The sequence below is a fragment of the Salmo salar genome, chromosome 12 (assembly GCF_965601325.2).
Source record: "Salmo salar chromosome 12, fSalSal1, whole genome shotgun sequence".
NCBI lineage: Eukaryota > Metazoa > Chordata > Actinopteri > Salmoniformes > Salmonidae > Salmo > Salmo salar.
This window is the reverse complement of record NC_138302.1, coordinates 74918453-74934044: the sequence shown is the minus strand read 5'-3', so window position 1 is coordinate 74934044 and position 15592 is coordinate 74918453. Positions and strand designations below refer to the sequence as shown.

At 42.7% G+C, this 15592-nt stretch overlaps 1 protein-coding gene across 8 annotated transcripts in view; it reads right to left on the bottom strand.

Annotated features, from left to right (window-relative positions):
- The window catches only part of pax7a (paired box 7a), a 66301-nt gene that overhangs the window by 14268 nt on the left and 36441 nt on the right, over window positions 1-15592 (bottom strand). For all 8 annotated transcript variants that reach the window (XM_014133075.3, XM_014133077.3, XM_014133078.3 and 5 more), the window contains 2 exon segments: window positions 12139-12304; window positions 11341-11534 (listed from right to left, as the gene is read on the bottom strand). In XM_014133075.3, coding sequence (XP_013988550.1) covers window positions 11341-11534; window positions 12139-12304 — 360 coding nt within the window.

Below are 15592 nucleotides of genomic sequence, written 5' to 3'. Positions count from 1 at the left end.
AAGTTAAGAAGTATGAGTACACTGAATGGTATTTCTTGGTTGATTGGAAATAATTCAAACATGCGCAACGGCTAAAATTGGGTGCAATATTCCATATAAAATATTGAATATTTACAAATTATTTCTGAGAACTGATAAAAAAAACATGTGATGCACATATTTCTCAAAATCTAGTAGAAACATTTTACTGATACTGTACATTGAAGAATGCAGGGTAAAATGATTATGCACAAATCAAATAAACAACAGCATCAATTTCTTCATTTTGAAAACAACTAGGAAAGAGAAATAAAAAAGAAAAGATGAAGGAGTTTTTCTAAAGAGTCAATGGAGCAGTGCAACCCCAAGTCCACCCACCCTCCCCTCAGCCCTCCTTCTCACATGAGAGGAACAGCCCAGCGGGCACTAAGGCCCCTCATCTGAGCAGACATAATGACTATTTAAAAATAACAGCGATTGCATAAATTGAATTAGAGCGTTTTGGTCACGGTGGAGGTGATGGCAGTGGTAGGGGAGCTGTGTGGGGCCACGCCGCAGACTGACGTGAGGGTGGCAGGCAGCAGATGACGGGCCCTGGCCTGTGAGTCAGTGCATTAATTGGCCGCGGCACGTTAATCAAAAGTGAAAAGTGTCTTCCGCCACCAATGCTATGGGACGAGGAGAGACAGAGACAGGATGAAGAGAGGGTGAGAGGGAGGATGGGAACTGCAGAGAGAGAAATAGGTTTTTGAAGCATGTGGGTTGTGGGTTGTACGGGCGGAGGGGGGGGGGGGGGGTTAATTGTGTTCAATTAAGTGCCTGATTGGCACTGACAGAATCTGGGCATTGACAAGCTAGGCACAGATGAGGACGATTAGCGGGCATTGGAACAAGCTGTCACTTCTCACAACATGTTAGCCATACTACCACAGTGTCCCCCAGTCTCTCAACTCTGCTCTCTAACACCACTCCCCACAATCACTGAGCTGCACTATTTTATCTAACAGCTAAACTCGAGACCTAAACACACACAATATCAAATGAAATTCCACATGATCTTAAATAAATACTAATTCCGAAATGTTTCATAAAATGTAATTGGAGAATAATAGTTTTGACAAAATGCATTTTCTTCCCTGACTCCTTCCCCGGCCCCCACCCGTCTTCTCTAACCCTGTGTTCAATGGAGCACAGCTGCCTGCTACTAGCCAGAGAAAGGTCTCCCTCCCTCCTAAACATCCAACAGTGCGTGCAGGGCCCCTCACTAAACAGAGGTTAATATGCCGTCTATTGGGCTGCAATTGGAGAACGTGTGGGGAGCAATCCTCTATTCTCTGCTAGTGATATGCTTGAGTTACTGTGGGATGGATTCAGCCACCAGGAACAAGAGCAACCCCCTCCAATACGCAAACACACACACGCACGCACGCACGCACACACACACACACACACACACACACACACACACACACACACACACACACACTCTCACACACACACACACACACACACACACACACACACACACACACACACACACACACACACACACACACACACACACACACACACACACACACACACACACACACACACACACACACACACACACACACACACACACACACACACACACACACACTGCAACTCTCCTCACCTCGCACCACCGTCTCTGCCAAATTAAACGGCAGATTTTCTGATTCCAGCAGAGTGGTTTCAGTGAGGCAGGGCTGTGTGTATGAGGGAGGGTGCAGCTCGGAGAGGACAGAGAGGCGTATCGGGGAGCGGGGAAGTCGGGGGGAGCTGGGGGGGGTTTGTTTGCTAAAAACAGCAGGGGCCAGGCCTAGTGAAAAATGTCAGGTCAAATTGTTCTTGACAGTGTTAATGTTTGCACCTCATAGCCATAATTACATGTAAATAAATAGTGAAATAGCTCTCAGCTGGAGACTGAGAGGAGTGGGCTGCAGCTCCAGACAACCAGCTGGGGACCAAACCACATCACACATTCTCATTTTACTGGCCCACGAGAAAGAGGAAGAGAGAGCAAGGGAGAAAGAGAGGGAGAGGAAGAGCGAGAGAGAGAGCGAGTGAGAGAGAGAGAGAAAGAGAGAGAGTGAGCGAGAGAGAGAGAAACATTCTATGTCATGATTACAGACATATCTTAAGTAACAAAATTATATTTTTGTTTTTAGCTTGAAAAGAATATGCTTTAATGTCCAAGGTTATCAGAACAATGTTCTAAAGATGCTGTAAAATATAACACTGAGCAATACTGGGCTCCATTTCACTTTGGTGGGAAGCTGAGATATGTGGGTGGTGTGTTGGATTAGGTCTATCTCTCCACTGTGCACCATAGGGTTAGACGGGGGGAGGGGGAGGGGAGGGGAGGGGGAGGGGGAGGGGGAGGGGAGCAACAGGGATAGTGTGCCAATGAAGGACTCAGAAAGAGAGAGAGGAAGAAAGAGAAAGAGAGGGAGGGAGAGAGAGAGAGAGATGACCAGAGAGGTATTAATCACGTCCATGCACCTGTCAGAGTGGCATCTGGAACTAACAGGAAACACATGCAGCCAGACAACATCCCAAACCTCCAGACGGACAGCTAGCAGGGCAGGTTGACTGCAGCCCTGCCCTGCTGCGACTCTGCCACCCCCTGACCCCTCCCACAGAGGTCACACTGCGCATGCCTCACACACCACACACTTCACCTGCCTCCTTTCCTGCCCCAACAAATGAGACTGCATAATACTAATAATAAATAATAATAATAATAATAATTATAATAACAAATAAAATATTGATGATGATGATGATGCCGATAATAATAATGATAATCATAATAATCATAATAATAAGTAGAGGAAGCAAAAAACATTGTCAAGCGATGGAAAATAATGCAACAAATCTATGGAATAAAAACGTCTTGAGCATGTTTCACAGTGTACGCCTGTGTGTAATTGGTATTGAAGATAGGATTGATGTATGTGCCTATACTTTAATAAAGGCAATACCATTCTCAATCTTATAGGCATTTTGTCTGCGTGGGACACAGCATGTGAATCAGTCTCAGTCATTTCCTACTTAAATCTTCTAGGATTTACTGAAATGTATATTGGCTGCCTCTGCAAGATAAATGTAAATCGCATTCCCTTATATTTACTATTTATCAGGATGCAGCAGCTCACTTTCTGCAGGAAATATCTTTTACCCGCACACAAACACCATTGCATTTAAATAGCATTTTTATTGTCGCCATAGCCTTTCATCTGGGCGTGGGGAGTAGAGCTGCCTCACCAGGGGGAGAGAGAGTGACGGAGAGAAAGAGAGAGCGAGGGAGAGAGACAGCCAGAGAGCGAGAGAGAGCGAGAGAGAGAGACCTAGTATTAGCAGGAGTTGCAACAAAAAAAAGAAGGGGGACACTTTGGTAGGTGAAAAATAGATAAAAACCACATCCAGAGATATTTATGTTAAACAAGAAGGCAAAGAGTGTATTGGTTTAACTTAGCTGTTCTAGTGGGGTTAGAGGTTGAGCTATAGAGAACACAGGCATGGAACCAACCACAGAGAGCCCACTAACTGGTTAATAAATCTAAAGCCTGTTTAGTAAAAACTTTTGCCCTTGCATAATTTAACATACCCACACTAAAGGCACCTAAAACCCTATTCAATCTTGGCAGACAAAAAAAATACTATTTAAATTAGATACATATAGTCAAAAGCCCCATATTGCCAATGTGTGTATGTTTGTGACACCATCCTTTCCTCTGAGTTCAGAAGTGTTAAACAGACAGCAAGCCCTAATAATCTATGCAGAAACATATAGCCAGTGGATATGATTTACACTCCCTTGATTTTCTTGGCAGCTGCCAAGAGAAGGTCTTATTTGTTGTATTTTTTTTGAAAGCCACTTATATATTTTTTTATACTTGCCAAATTGAAACAGTATTTGTTTTAATGGAAGTTCTAATTAACGTCTATGTATTCCCCCTCTTGCTCTGCGAGAAGCTGAGCTATGAATGCAGGCTATGTGTTCATCCCCTTTGATTAGTTGTCAGTAGAGCTTGCCAGCTGACATGGTGCCCGGTGAGAGGCTTAATGCCCAACTTTTAATAATGTGGGGGACTACATGAATCTCCCTCTCTCATTGGTATTCAGGTGCAGGATGTGTTGTTAGAAGTCAGAGAGGGGGGAGGAATGGAGCCAGAGCCTCTAGATTGTTCCTATATTTTCCCTCTCCCTCTCTCTCCCTCTTTTTGGCAACGACTAGTGTTGGTGTCTTAAATAGAATTCATCCCGTTTTTTAAAGAAGCGTCAGTGCTCGCTAATGGAAGAGAAGAGCGGCAGTGGCAGTTTGGAGTCTCCCCTGGCTTATCTATGTCAGACAGTTGTGGGGAGTCGCTAGCGAAGCGAGCATAGCGTGGTGTCAGCGTGCGTGGTGCGGTGCAGAGCAGCGCGGGTAGCCAGGCAGGCCTGGGGACACGGATCAAAGGGAGGCAGGGGTGAGAGCAGCTCTGCCTGTCTCTGATCCCCTGTGTGTGTGTGTGTGTGTGTGTGTGTGTGTGTGTGTGTGTGTGTGTGTGTGTGTGTGTGTGTGTGTGTGTGTGTGTGTGTGTGTGTGTGTGTGTGTGTGTGTGTGTGTGTGTGTGTGTGTGTGTGTGTGTGTGTGTGTGTGTGTGTGTGTGTGTAGGCCCAGCCCACTTCCACAGCACCACAGGCTCTCCTAACACATGGCATCCATGGTCCCTCGCACTCCAAAACACACATCCCTTCCAGGACAGAGAAAAATGGAGAGCTAACTTACTACCATGATTTATTATCCAACATCCAGCACCAGTCAAAAGTTTGGACACACCTACTCATTCCAAGGTTTTTCTTATTTTCTATTTTCTACATTGTAGAATAATAGTGAAGACATCAAAACTATGAAATAACATATATGTTATAATGTAGTAACCAAAAAGAGTTTAAACAAATCAAAATATATTTTATATTTGAGATTCCTCAAAGTAGCCACCCATTGCCTTGATGACAACTTTGCACACGCTTGGCATTCTCTCAACCAGCTTCATGAGGTAGTCACTTGGAATGCATTTCAGTTAACAGGTGTGCCTTCTTAAAAGTTAATTTGTGCAATTTCTTTCCTTCTTAATGTGTATGAGCCAATCAGTTGTGTTGTGACAAGGTAGGGGTGGTATACAGAATAAACCACATCCATATTATGGCAAGAACAGCTCAAATAAGCAAAGAGAAATGACAGTCCATCATTACTTCATGAAGGTCAGTCAATATGGAAAATGTCAAGAACTTTGAAAGTTTCTTCAAGTGTAGTCGCAAAAACCATCAAGCACTATGATGAAACTGGCTCTCATGAGAACCACGACAGGAAAGAAAGGCCCAGAGTTAACTCTGCTGCAGAGGATAAGTTCATACCAGTCTCAGAAATTGCAGCCCAAGTAACACACACATCTCAACATTAACTGAGTCCAAATTTGGGATTTTTGGTTCCTACCGCTGTGTCTTTGTGAGACGCAGAGTGAACGGATGATCTCCGCATGTGTGGTTCCCACCGTGAAGCAGGGCGGAGGAGGTGTGATAGTGTGGGGGAGCTTTGCTGGTGACACTGTGAGTGATTTATTTAGAATTCAAGGCAGACTTAACAGCATTCGGCAACGATATGCCATCCCATCTGGTTTGCGCTTAGTGGGACTATTATTTGTTTTTCAACAGGACATTGACCCAACACACCTTTAGGCTGTGTAAGGGCTATTTGACCAAAAAGGAGAGCGATGGAGTGCTGCATCAGATGACCTGGCCCCACAATCACCCAACCTCAACCCAAGTGAGATGGTTTGGGATGAGTTGGACCGCAGAATGAAGGAAAAGCAGCCAACAAGTGCTCAGCATATGTGGGAACTCCTTGAAGACTGTTGGATAAGCATTCCAGGTGAAGCTGGTTGAGAGAATGCCAAGAATGTGCAAAGCTGTTATCAAGGCAAAAGGTGGCTACTTTGAATAATCTAAAATATATTTAGATTTGTTTAACACTTTTTTGGTTACTACATGATTCCATATGTGCTATTTCATAGTTCTGATGTCTTCACTATTATTCTACAATGTAGAAAATAGTAAAATAAAGAAAAACCCTGGAATGAGTAGGTGTGTCCAAAACTTTGACTGGTACTGTAGGTTCTTTTTTTCAAGCTATTGCTCAGACTCCTTCCTAACACATAGAAGCCTTGAGTTTTAGGTAATGTTTAATAGTTTTCCTTTGCCCTAATTAGTCCTCTTGTGTGTGGACCTGTTTGATCCATTGCAGGTTTAATCAAAAAGGTCCAATATGTCTATTCATCATTTATTCACAGTAATAATTGTTGGAGGTACAGAAATGTGGTTTTAAGATGTGCTGTGATCAACAGCCCAGTACACCTGAGTGTGGGTGATAGACTGACTTGTAGCAGTATTTTACTACATGGATTTATGTTATTTCACTCCGAGACAATGCATCGTGTCCCTCTGTATGTTATCCTCAACTTCAATATCCCTGGGATTTGTCTAAAAACATTGCAATGTTTGTATTTCATTACAGAGGGCTTCTTCCCTTGTAAGGTTTGAACACAAACTCTAACTCTAGCTCTTGGTACTGCTGGAGCCTCATGAGCAGCAGTTGTTTTCTCCCCTCTCCCAGCAGGTGTCCCTGTCATGCAATAAAGAGGAATTTAGCCAAAACGGCTGCCAAAGAACACATCTCCCAAGAATAACTAGGGCTTCAAAGGCTTATTTGAAGATAGTGGCCATAGAGTTGTATATGACCTGACATTGTTTCTGGGGAGGATGTAGACCACCTCAGCTTTGGATATGTTTCCTTTTACAGTGCTGCTGTTTCACCATGCCATAACCAGGTACAGCAGGCTCTGTAAATACAATGCAACTACCTGTGCTTAAAATGTGTAACAGATAAAAAGTTCGAAATTGGAACAATTAGAACAAATGCAAGGCTACATTTTATTAGGACAAATGTACAATTGTATTTATTGTGCTCTAAGTAATTTCATTTTTAAGGAATGGAGAGCAGAGAGAAGGACGTGTCGAGCTAAATTGTTGTTAATGAGTTCTTCAATCGCATGCCTTAACTATTTGCTCAATTACTTCCTGGTAATTAAGGCACTGTAAAAGGAATCACAACAGAAGCTTTCGTCACAGCATGGAAAACTTGGTTACGGAGACAAAAGCACAGATTTGTATATTTATCTTGAAACAACTAGTTGTTTATATGTCACTATCCAGGTTTCCCTCCAACAGTTTTATGCAAGTAATGTAGATGACAAATAAAAATAATCTTGCCCTTTTTTCCATAATAATAATCTGATCAGGTGCTCTCTAGCCAACAGTGTGCAGATAAAGCTGTTGGCTAGAGTGCACGTGCTAATAGAAGAGTATACACACTTGCTATATAACGCAAAAAAAATTGTGAGTTGAAAATGTGATGGAAACCCATTTAACTTGCATTTTTTATTAGATCCATGGGAATTTAAAGGCAAAAGGTATTATTTGTGCACTTCGTAATCACGAACAGTTTTTCATCTGCTACAATTTAATTTGAGGGAAAATGCTGATTTTTAGATATAAATGATTTAAGAATATTCACCAATTGGATGGAAACCTAGCTATTGTGGGCATTTAGGGTCATTTAGACTTCAAAAATATAATGTTTCAGAAATGATTTTGGGAAATATTTGTTGTGAAAGAAATCCTATCAGGCCTTCAAACCAAAAGAGTGCCAGTTGATTGACACACAAAAATATTTCTCCATCAAAAAAGCAATAATAATGTTTTCAGCCACTGCTGATATTTCTGCTCCCTGCCTCCACCTCATACTCCTGGCCTTTCCTCTATCCAACACCTGCTGTGACACTAGATGAAACAGGACCAACACAACATCTCTGTGCTCATACCTCTAGCCCAGCCAAGCACAGCTTAACCCACCTCCCCACCCCTGATATAGCTAGCGCCTCTCTCTCGCAAACCAACCAAATTTATATCCCACACGACAACAACCCCAGTGCATGTGCGGATGGCTTTTCCAGTGGCTGTAATGGGAAAATGTGCGCTGTCGGGAAAGGTTATGGGATTGGGATGGGTGCGAGGACCTGTCGGCAATGCTGAACGCAGCAGGATTCCATTATAAACTTGGCAGTTGGCCACCGCAGCCCATTTACTGGGAATCACAGAATTTTTGTCAATCTTTACCAGTAACGGGTAGCCCATCAATACCAGACACTAGAGAAAATAGCTCACACATACCAACACACAGGCATATCTCTTCCGGACAGATGCTGTCTGAAAAACCACAATATAAAATTCTCATTTCCATCACGATGGAGAGTCTATTTGTATAGTTTTCCATTACATAGAGGAGAGGAAGACAGGATAGTGAAAACATACAGTATATAAACAACCTAATAAAAAATCACAGTCTCAATCTATGTCAAACTAAATCTATGTCAACAACAAATCTCTAACATTCCAGATGAGTGGATGAACTGGACATCTGTTTAACTACAGATAGATAGAGTTAGACAGGCTGAGTTGTGTGTTTGTATGTGTGTGTGGTGGTAGGTGCGTTTGTTTGTGTGTGAGTGTGTGTATGTGTGTGTGTATGTGTGTGAGCACCTACTACAGCAGCAGGACATTGAGGGAGTGTGAACTCTGATTCCTCTGTCAGAGAACATCCATCTCTCCACAGTGAAAGAGTGATAGAAAAGCCACATGTTTTCCTGTTTTAAACATCACTGCTACATACTATTTACTTTACCACAAATATGACAACTAATACAATATATTAACTCACATTTAGCTTAAAATTAACTACCAAAAAAATATTTTCTTCTGGTTCAATATTTAAAAAAATTCAGATCCACTTTATAGACTAATTGAATATTGAAAATCCTGTTTCTACGATTATCCAAGGTCCTAATCCCCAGTGCTAAACAGGAAACATGTATTATCCAAACACATAGTGGAATGCCTAGGAAGAAAGGGAGAGAGCTGCTGTATCGTCAGCCCGTATTAAGTACTGGAGAGCCATTAATGGAAAAAGCATTCCATGTTCCTGGTGTTTTCTGCAGGTCTGCAGTGAGAGCATTAGCACTTAAAGCCCCTGTGCCATGATTAACAATCAAACACGCTGTGAGCCTCCATGTTATCCTCCGACGCTCCAGCAGGAGAGAAAATCTCTGTTTTGTCACCAAAATCCTTAATTATTTATTCTCTGAAGAAAGAGGGGTAATACCAAGAATGTTTCCAATCTGCTTTGAGAAATATTTGAAGAAGAAAAAAATCCTAATAAAACACGTCTGAACGAGGGGGTAATTGTGGACAAATGCAGCATTGAAATTCATTTTCAACTCTTTACACACCATTTCAATCTTATTTTCTGCTTGTTAACCACATCTTATTGGTGAGGGTGGGCAAGACTGGCCAGTATTGATGGGTAATTGTGCATAATTCACTTCTCAGACACAATTTACATCAATACAAATGTTTTTCCATTCTGTGCTACTTAAGGCTCAACCCCTTCCATAGAGTAGTGTTTTAAATGCTTATTAATGGAGGTGCCCAAAGAGGATAACATGGAATCCCCAGTTTTTCACAAACACACCAAACACACGTTTGTTTTACTATCCTTTTAGGGACAAAACAATTGATTCCCATTAAAAAAATCCTATTTTTACTAACCCCTAACCCTAACCCTAACCCTAAACTTTAACCCTAACCTTAACCGCTAACCGCTAACCTAACTCCTAACCCTAACTCCTAACCCTAACTCCTAACCCCTAAGCCTAAAATTGCCTTTTTCCTTGTGGGGACTGGCGAAATGTGCCCACAAATGTTCCTTGTTTTACTATCTTTGTGAGGATTTCTGGTCCCCACAAGGATATTAAAACCAAACACACACACACACACACACACACACACACACACACACACACAGACACACACACACACACACACACACACACACACACACACACACACACACACACACACACACACACACACACACACACACACACACACACAGGGGCAAAGCAATTGCATTTTATATGACAGAAGAGGATTGCTCGGTTAGAGGGGAATCTAATGCCTCCTATTGATTCAAACCCCAATTAGGACAGCAGCGCATCTAATTACTCTGCCTAATGCTCCACAGTATTTTCACTGTGTGTGGAGGGCCGAGCAGAGAGGAGAGGAGAGGAGGGAAGGGGAAGCAGCATGACTGGGAGGGTTAGGAGGCCATGGAGGGCAGCAGAGTAGCCCTACACAGCCACCCATATATTTACAGCCCCTCCTCTACAAGCCTACTGTAGCTCTGTAGCTACAGATAGACACAGTCCAGGCTGGGAGCTGAAGAACAGTGGTACAAGATGAATGGAATAACATAGTACTAAGACATACCAACTCCAAACAATTACTTGAAGAAGATTAAGCGCCTACATTTCTAAGCTTTAGCTAATTATTTCATTCACATGTGTTTCTCATGTTCTGAGTAAGATTTTGGTGTCCCAGGAAAGAGGAAACTGCTGTTTCGGAGCAGATGTGCCTCTATCAAGATTCATTTTAATTTGTTGATGTTAATCCAATTGTTTTAAAATTGTAGCAATTTACATGAGCCAATGAAAACCCAGAGCTTTAGAAGCTAGAAGAAAAGACCATGGATCGACATACAGTATTACTTATTAGTTGCTTTTGGTTCAGCAAATTGCAATTATATACATAATTTAAACCTTGGGTCATTGAATCATTTAAATGGTCAGATGGTAATACCATGTCTATATCAGATTTTTTGTTGTTGTAAAAATGTAACTTTATGTAGCTTACAGCAAAGCCTCAGGAAGTGAGGGTGCTGAGGGTGCTGCAACACCCCCTGATAAAAATAAAGAAATACAATTTTAAGTGAAAGAATTATGAAAATAACAATATACCACAAAATTTGTGAACTGGGCCTGTATTAGTCCTGTATTAGTGGAGATAAATACTCCTCAGCACCCCAACCCAAAACATCTTCCCACGGCCATGGCTTATGGTACACATCAATTATTGTTTCTGCTTGGATAACCTAAACTACTAAAATGTATGGATTTTTTTCACCCATTATTTTCACACTGCACAGAACACCGGAAGAATTATCAATGTGAATTATCACTATGAATCATTGTAATGTTTGTTTATGTGTCAATTAATCCCGTAAGGGAAGGGTTGCCAACTGCTGATTTTATAGACAAAGAAAATGTAATTCGATCATTCATTCATCAAAAGAGGTGATACGGAAGAAATAGGGAGACGTGCCCTTGGCCTTGAACTGACCTGTGGGGAGAGGCCATTGCTGACGGGGTTCATGTGATTGCTGGCCGCTGATTGGCTCATGAAGCTGTCTGAGTAGCTGGAGAAGCTGTGGCGATTGGACGAGAGGCCGTAGGCGGAGCTGCCGTCAGAGAGTCCTCCCTGGTGCATTGAGGACGGAGGCAGGGGCTGGGGCCGATGCAGCGTACTGCTGCCATCTGAACCAATAACAACAACACTGAGTGAGGATGTGAGCCAAGAGAACCACAACCAAATACACTGCACACATAAAGTTCAGCCTTGTTCACAACCCTGAAAAATGATTTACACACCCCAGCCTTTAGAGACTTATGTCCCAAAACTAACCACTAAAAGAGATACAAATGTTGTATTAGAAAAATGCTCAAAAAAGAATTTAAAATTGTAATGTTTTAGTGGCTTGTGCCTCAGACACCATGTGAATCTTTTTCATGTGCTTTATGTAGGTTAGAAATATTCTGCTCATGTAATTGGTAGCAAACTCCGTCAAAACCTTAGGCTGTTTCCCTGTCATCATGTAACAAAGACTTGGCTGTATGCTTAACAACTGCCTGTATGAATGCTATATGTAGCATATAAATGCTACATGATATAATATTCTGCTAAATGTCTAGCAGATATACCTTAGATATTTGTAGCTCAAGTGCTACCTAGATTAGATGAAAACACAACCATATATACAAACATTTGAGCCTGAAACATAGCCTCTGGAATAAGCAGATGTGGAGGCTTGTGTGTGAGTGTGTGCGAATGTGTGTGTGCATGCGTGTGTACGGGTCTTACCCTGTGACAGTGTAGTGCCGGGGTACGAGGACTCAGGTAGCTGGTAGGTAGGTAGGCTGGGCATCCCTGTGGGCGGGAAGCCTCCAGGTAACAGGTGGTTGAAGGCAGCCAGCTGATTGGCTCCTGCCTGCTTGCGCCATCTGGCCCTTCTGTTGCTGAACCACACCTGGAGGGAAAAACACAGATGAGGACGATGGAGAGGACAAACTACAGAACGAGAAAGAGAGAGAGAGAGAGAGAGAGAGAGAGAGAGAGGTACTTCCCCTCAGGCTTGCTCCTCTATGATAAACCGTCTGTAAGAGCTAAGCACTCTCTCTCAGCAACCCCTAGGTTGTGCATACTAGAATATCCATTCTCTTCCATTCATTCTAACACAATTCATCTATTACCAAATGGATATATGATTCTCAGAATGCTCCAAATGAATTTACTGTGTGGTCCTGCCAGCTGTGATTCATCTGCCTGTTGCTGTGAGAAGTGGTGGTGGTGGTGGTGGAGAAGCTAGCTAGTCCCTGTGGGAGCCAGAGCCAGAGTCGGTATGGAGGCTCAGTGGTCTGTCCCTGTTTTTCTTCTTAAGTGGCTGAAGCTGTGATCTGTGTCAACAGGCTGCCCTAAGCCCTCTTCAGAGGGAAGAAGTCATTAAGGGGTCAGAGGTAGGGGCCACAAGCAGCAGCATCAGACATCTCAAGTATGTTTGTGAACCTATCAGACACTTGGAGGGAGGCCATAAAGAATGCCACTACAACAGTACACACACACTCTTACTCTCTCTCTCTCTCTCTATCTCTGTCTCTTTATCTCTCTCTCTTTTAATCAGATACATGCAATTGCAAATATATACCAAGTGAATTATTTCAATTATATTATAAAAGGTGGATGGATTTAGCAGTTTATTTGTAATCGACAAAAACCATAAATACATATTCCTTTGCACAGTCTAGCATGTAAATAGCTCATCCTGTAGATCTTAGTCTTCTTAAGATATCTAAATCAAATGTAGAATTGTACCGAAATGCACACAAAATGTCCATCCCCATGATCAACTTTCAACCACGAATGCACAATGTCAACTCCCTGAATGGGAGAGACTAAAGAGGCTCCTTTTAAACTGCAGTGATTTACACATTTTAAAAAGGCTTCTGCTTCAACAAAACATGAATATAATCAGGCCTTTTGAAAAGAGCAGCCATACAGCCAGCAACCTGTTCCATTTAACCAAGACAAGGCCTGGGCCCAGTATGTGCTAAAGGTTGAAGGACACTGATCTATGCCTCGCACTGGCAATTCATCAGAGTTTAATACACTGTCAGCGCAGTTCATCTGCTGTTGTGTTTCAAACGGCCTGGCCTATTGTGAAGCCAGATGAAAGGATTGGACAAAAGGGCTTCCATACGCCAGGCAGAACACTGGGCACAAAGAGGGGGCGTCCCTTTTAAACAGCTCTTAAAGAGCCTAACTTTCAAGGGAGTAACACAGGGACACACTCACTGCTATTGGGGCCTCTCCTTCTCCTGAACACAAACATATGCTACACATAAACTCACATACACAGAGATCTCTCAATCACAAAAAGAGAGATCTCGGTTTGAATTGTGTGTTATACTACAGAGTCAACGCACTGTATCTCTTAGGCCTTAATCATGTCTGCATCTAGTTTCAATTTCATCAAGAGCGTCTCATGTGATAAAAAAGTGACTGAGATGTCAAAATACCCCACTGTACAAGCACTCGCAAGAATCAAGCCTCACAACTTCTAACCCTAACCCCAACCAACAGGGAGCCTCTTCTGGAAGCAGATCATTTCCTCACACTTTCCATTCAACAAACAACCTCTTCCAGACCAAATAAAGCACTGCGAGGGCTCAGGGCTCTCCTAGTGCCCCCACTGATATGGCTGCTATTGGGATGTAGTGGAGCGTGGTGCTGGTTCTGAGCTGGAGCTGCTGATTTCCCGCTGGGCCCAGACAAACAGCTGCATGCTTCCCGGGATGGGCATGGGGATACACCCCTTCCTTCCAGAGACGCCCAATCACCTGGCCCTGCATTGCCACCCTCACCTCTGACCTCTGAAGCTCACCCCACCCCTCTTTAAACTTGCTTATTTTTATGTCAGCCAAGCCACAGGCAGGAGGTGTTCCATCATGCCATATACAAAACACACAGAAATGCTTTTGCCACTTTCTCTTGTTCCTTCACTTCACTTTTCTCTTTCTAATACTCTGTTTTGTTCTCTCTTTTCCCATCTTGCTCTCTCACCAAAACACATTACCAAACTCTTGTCATATGAAATCCTCAGATACATAATTCACACAATTTCCTGATAGAATGTCCCTCCCCTCCTCATGTCAGTATATAATGACATAATAGGATGTAGTTCAGAGTGGTGTATGGAGATGTCTCAACATCTCACTCCCTGCCCTGTGGTCTCCATAGCCACCCTTCTACCTTAATGAGAGGGCAGCCTGGGAAGAGCATCTGTCTAAGTGAATTTAATCTGAGGCTTTGAACGAGCCCGCCGCGACGCCGATCTACTCAAGTCAACTAAAATGCCAAAGGCTGCAGCCCTATCGAGTTAAAGCTGGCAAACATTGGGCCCAATGTGCCCAGGTCAATACCGTATTGTTGGGCGAGAAGGGGCCATGCGTCACTGCTGCTTTAGAGGAGATGGAATGTTTTACTTCAGCAGCCATGGGTTTTACAAAGACATTTGGAAGTAAGCATTTAAATATTTCCTATTTGAAAAGACAAGTCGTTAAATATTGGAATGTATTTGAAAAAACTCAAATACACTGACTCAAATATACTCCCATGCATTTAACCCAGGTATTTGAAAATACTCAAATAGTAGACTATTTAAAGACAATTATTTGAAAATACTTCCAATAGAGGTAGTTGATTTGGGCCACATTATTTGAAAATACTCAAATACACAGAAAATGTAGGGACAGATCAACATTGACTGGGGGGGATGGGCTGGTCCAACTCCAGGTGTCATAAAAAATTCAATACAAATTCACATGACCCTCCCCTTGTACTGAAAAATATACACCCTCCCCCATAGAATGAACTCAAAATAATGTTTAGGACCAAAAATAACAATAACTGTAGCGACCATGTGTTTATAAACGTGGATACCGACTTCGCCACTTCAGCATGCTTTTGTGGCACAGTCGCTGTCACGCAGGGCTACGGCCAGAAGGTTGAGGGTTTGCTGACCACAACAGACAAGCTCACTCTCCCTGCCTGTTTCAATACACTACGATCAGAGCCGGCTGCAGACAATGATGAGGTAGGGGGGAATCAGATACTCAACATTTTGATGCTATATTGATAATTATTTCAAATATACGCAACGAATACCCCTCCAACAGGTTTCTGTGCCAAAGCACCACACAACCAATAAACAAAGCATACCAACTTCAGGCCCTTCAATGTCATGGTTTGTGTTTTCAAC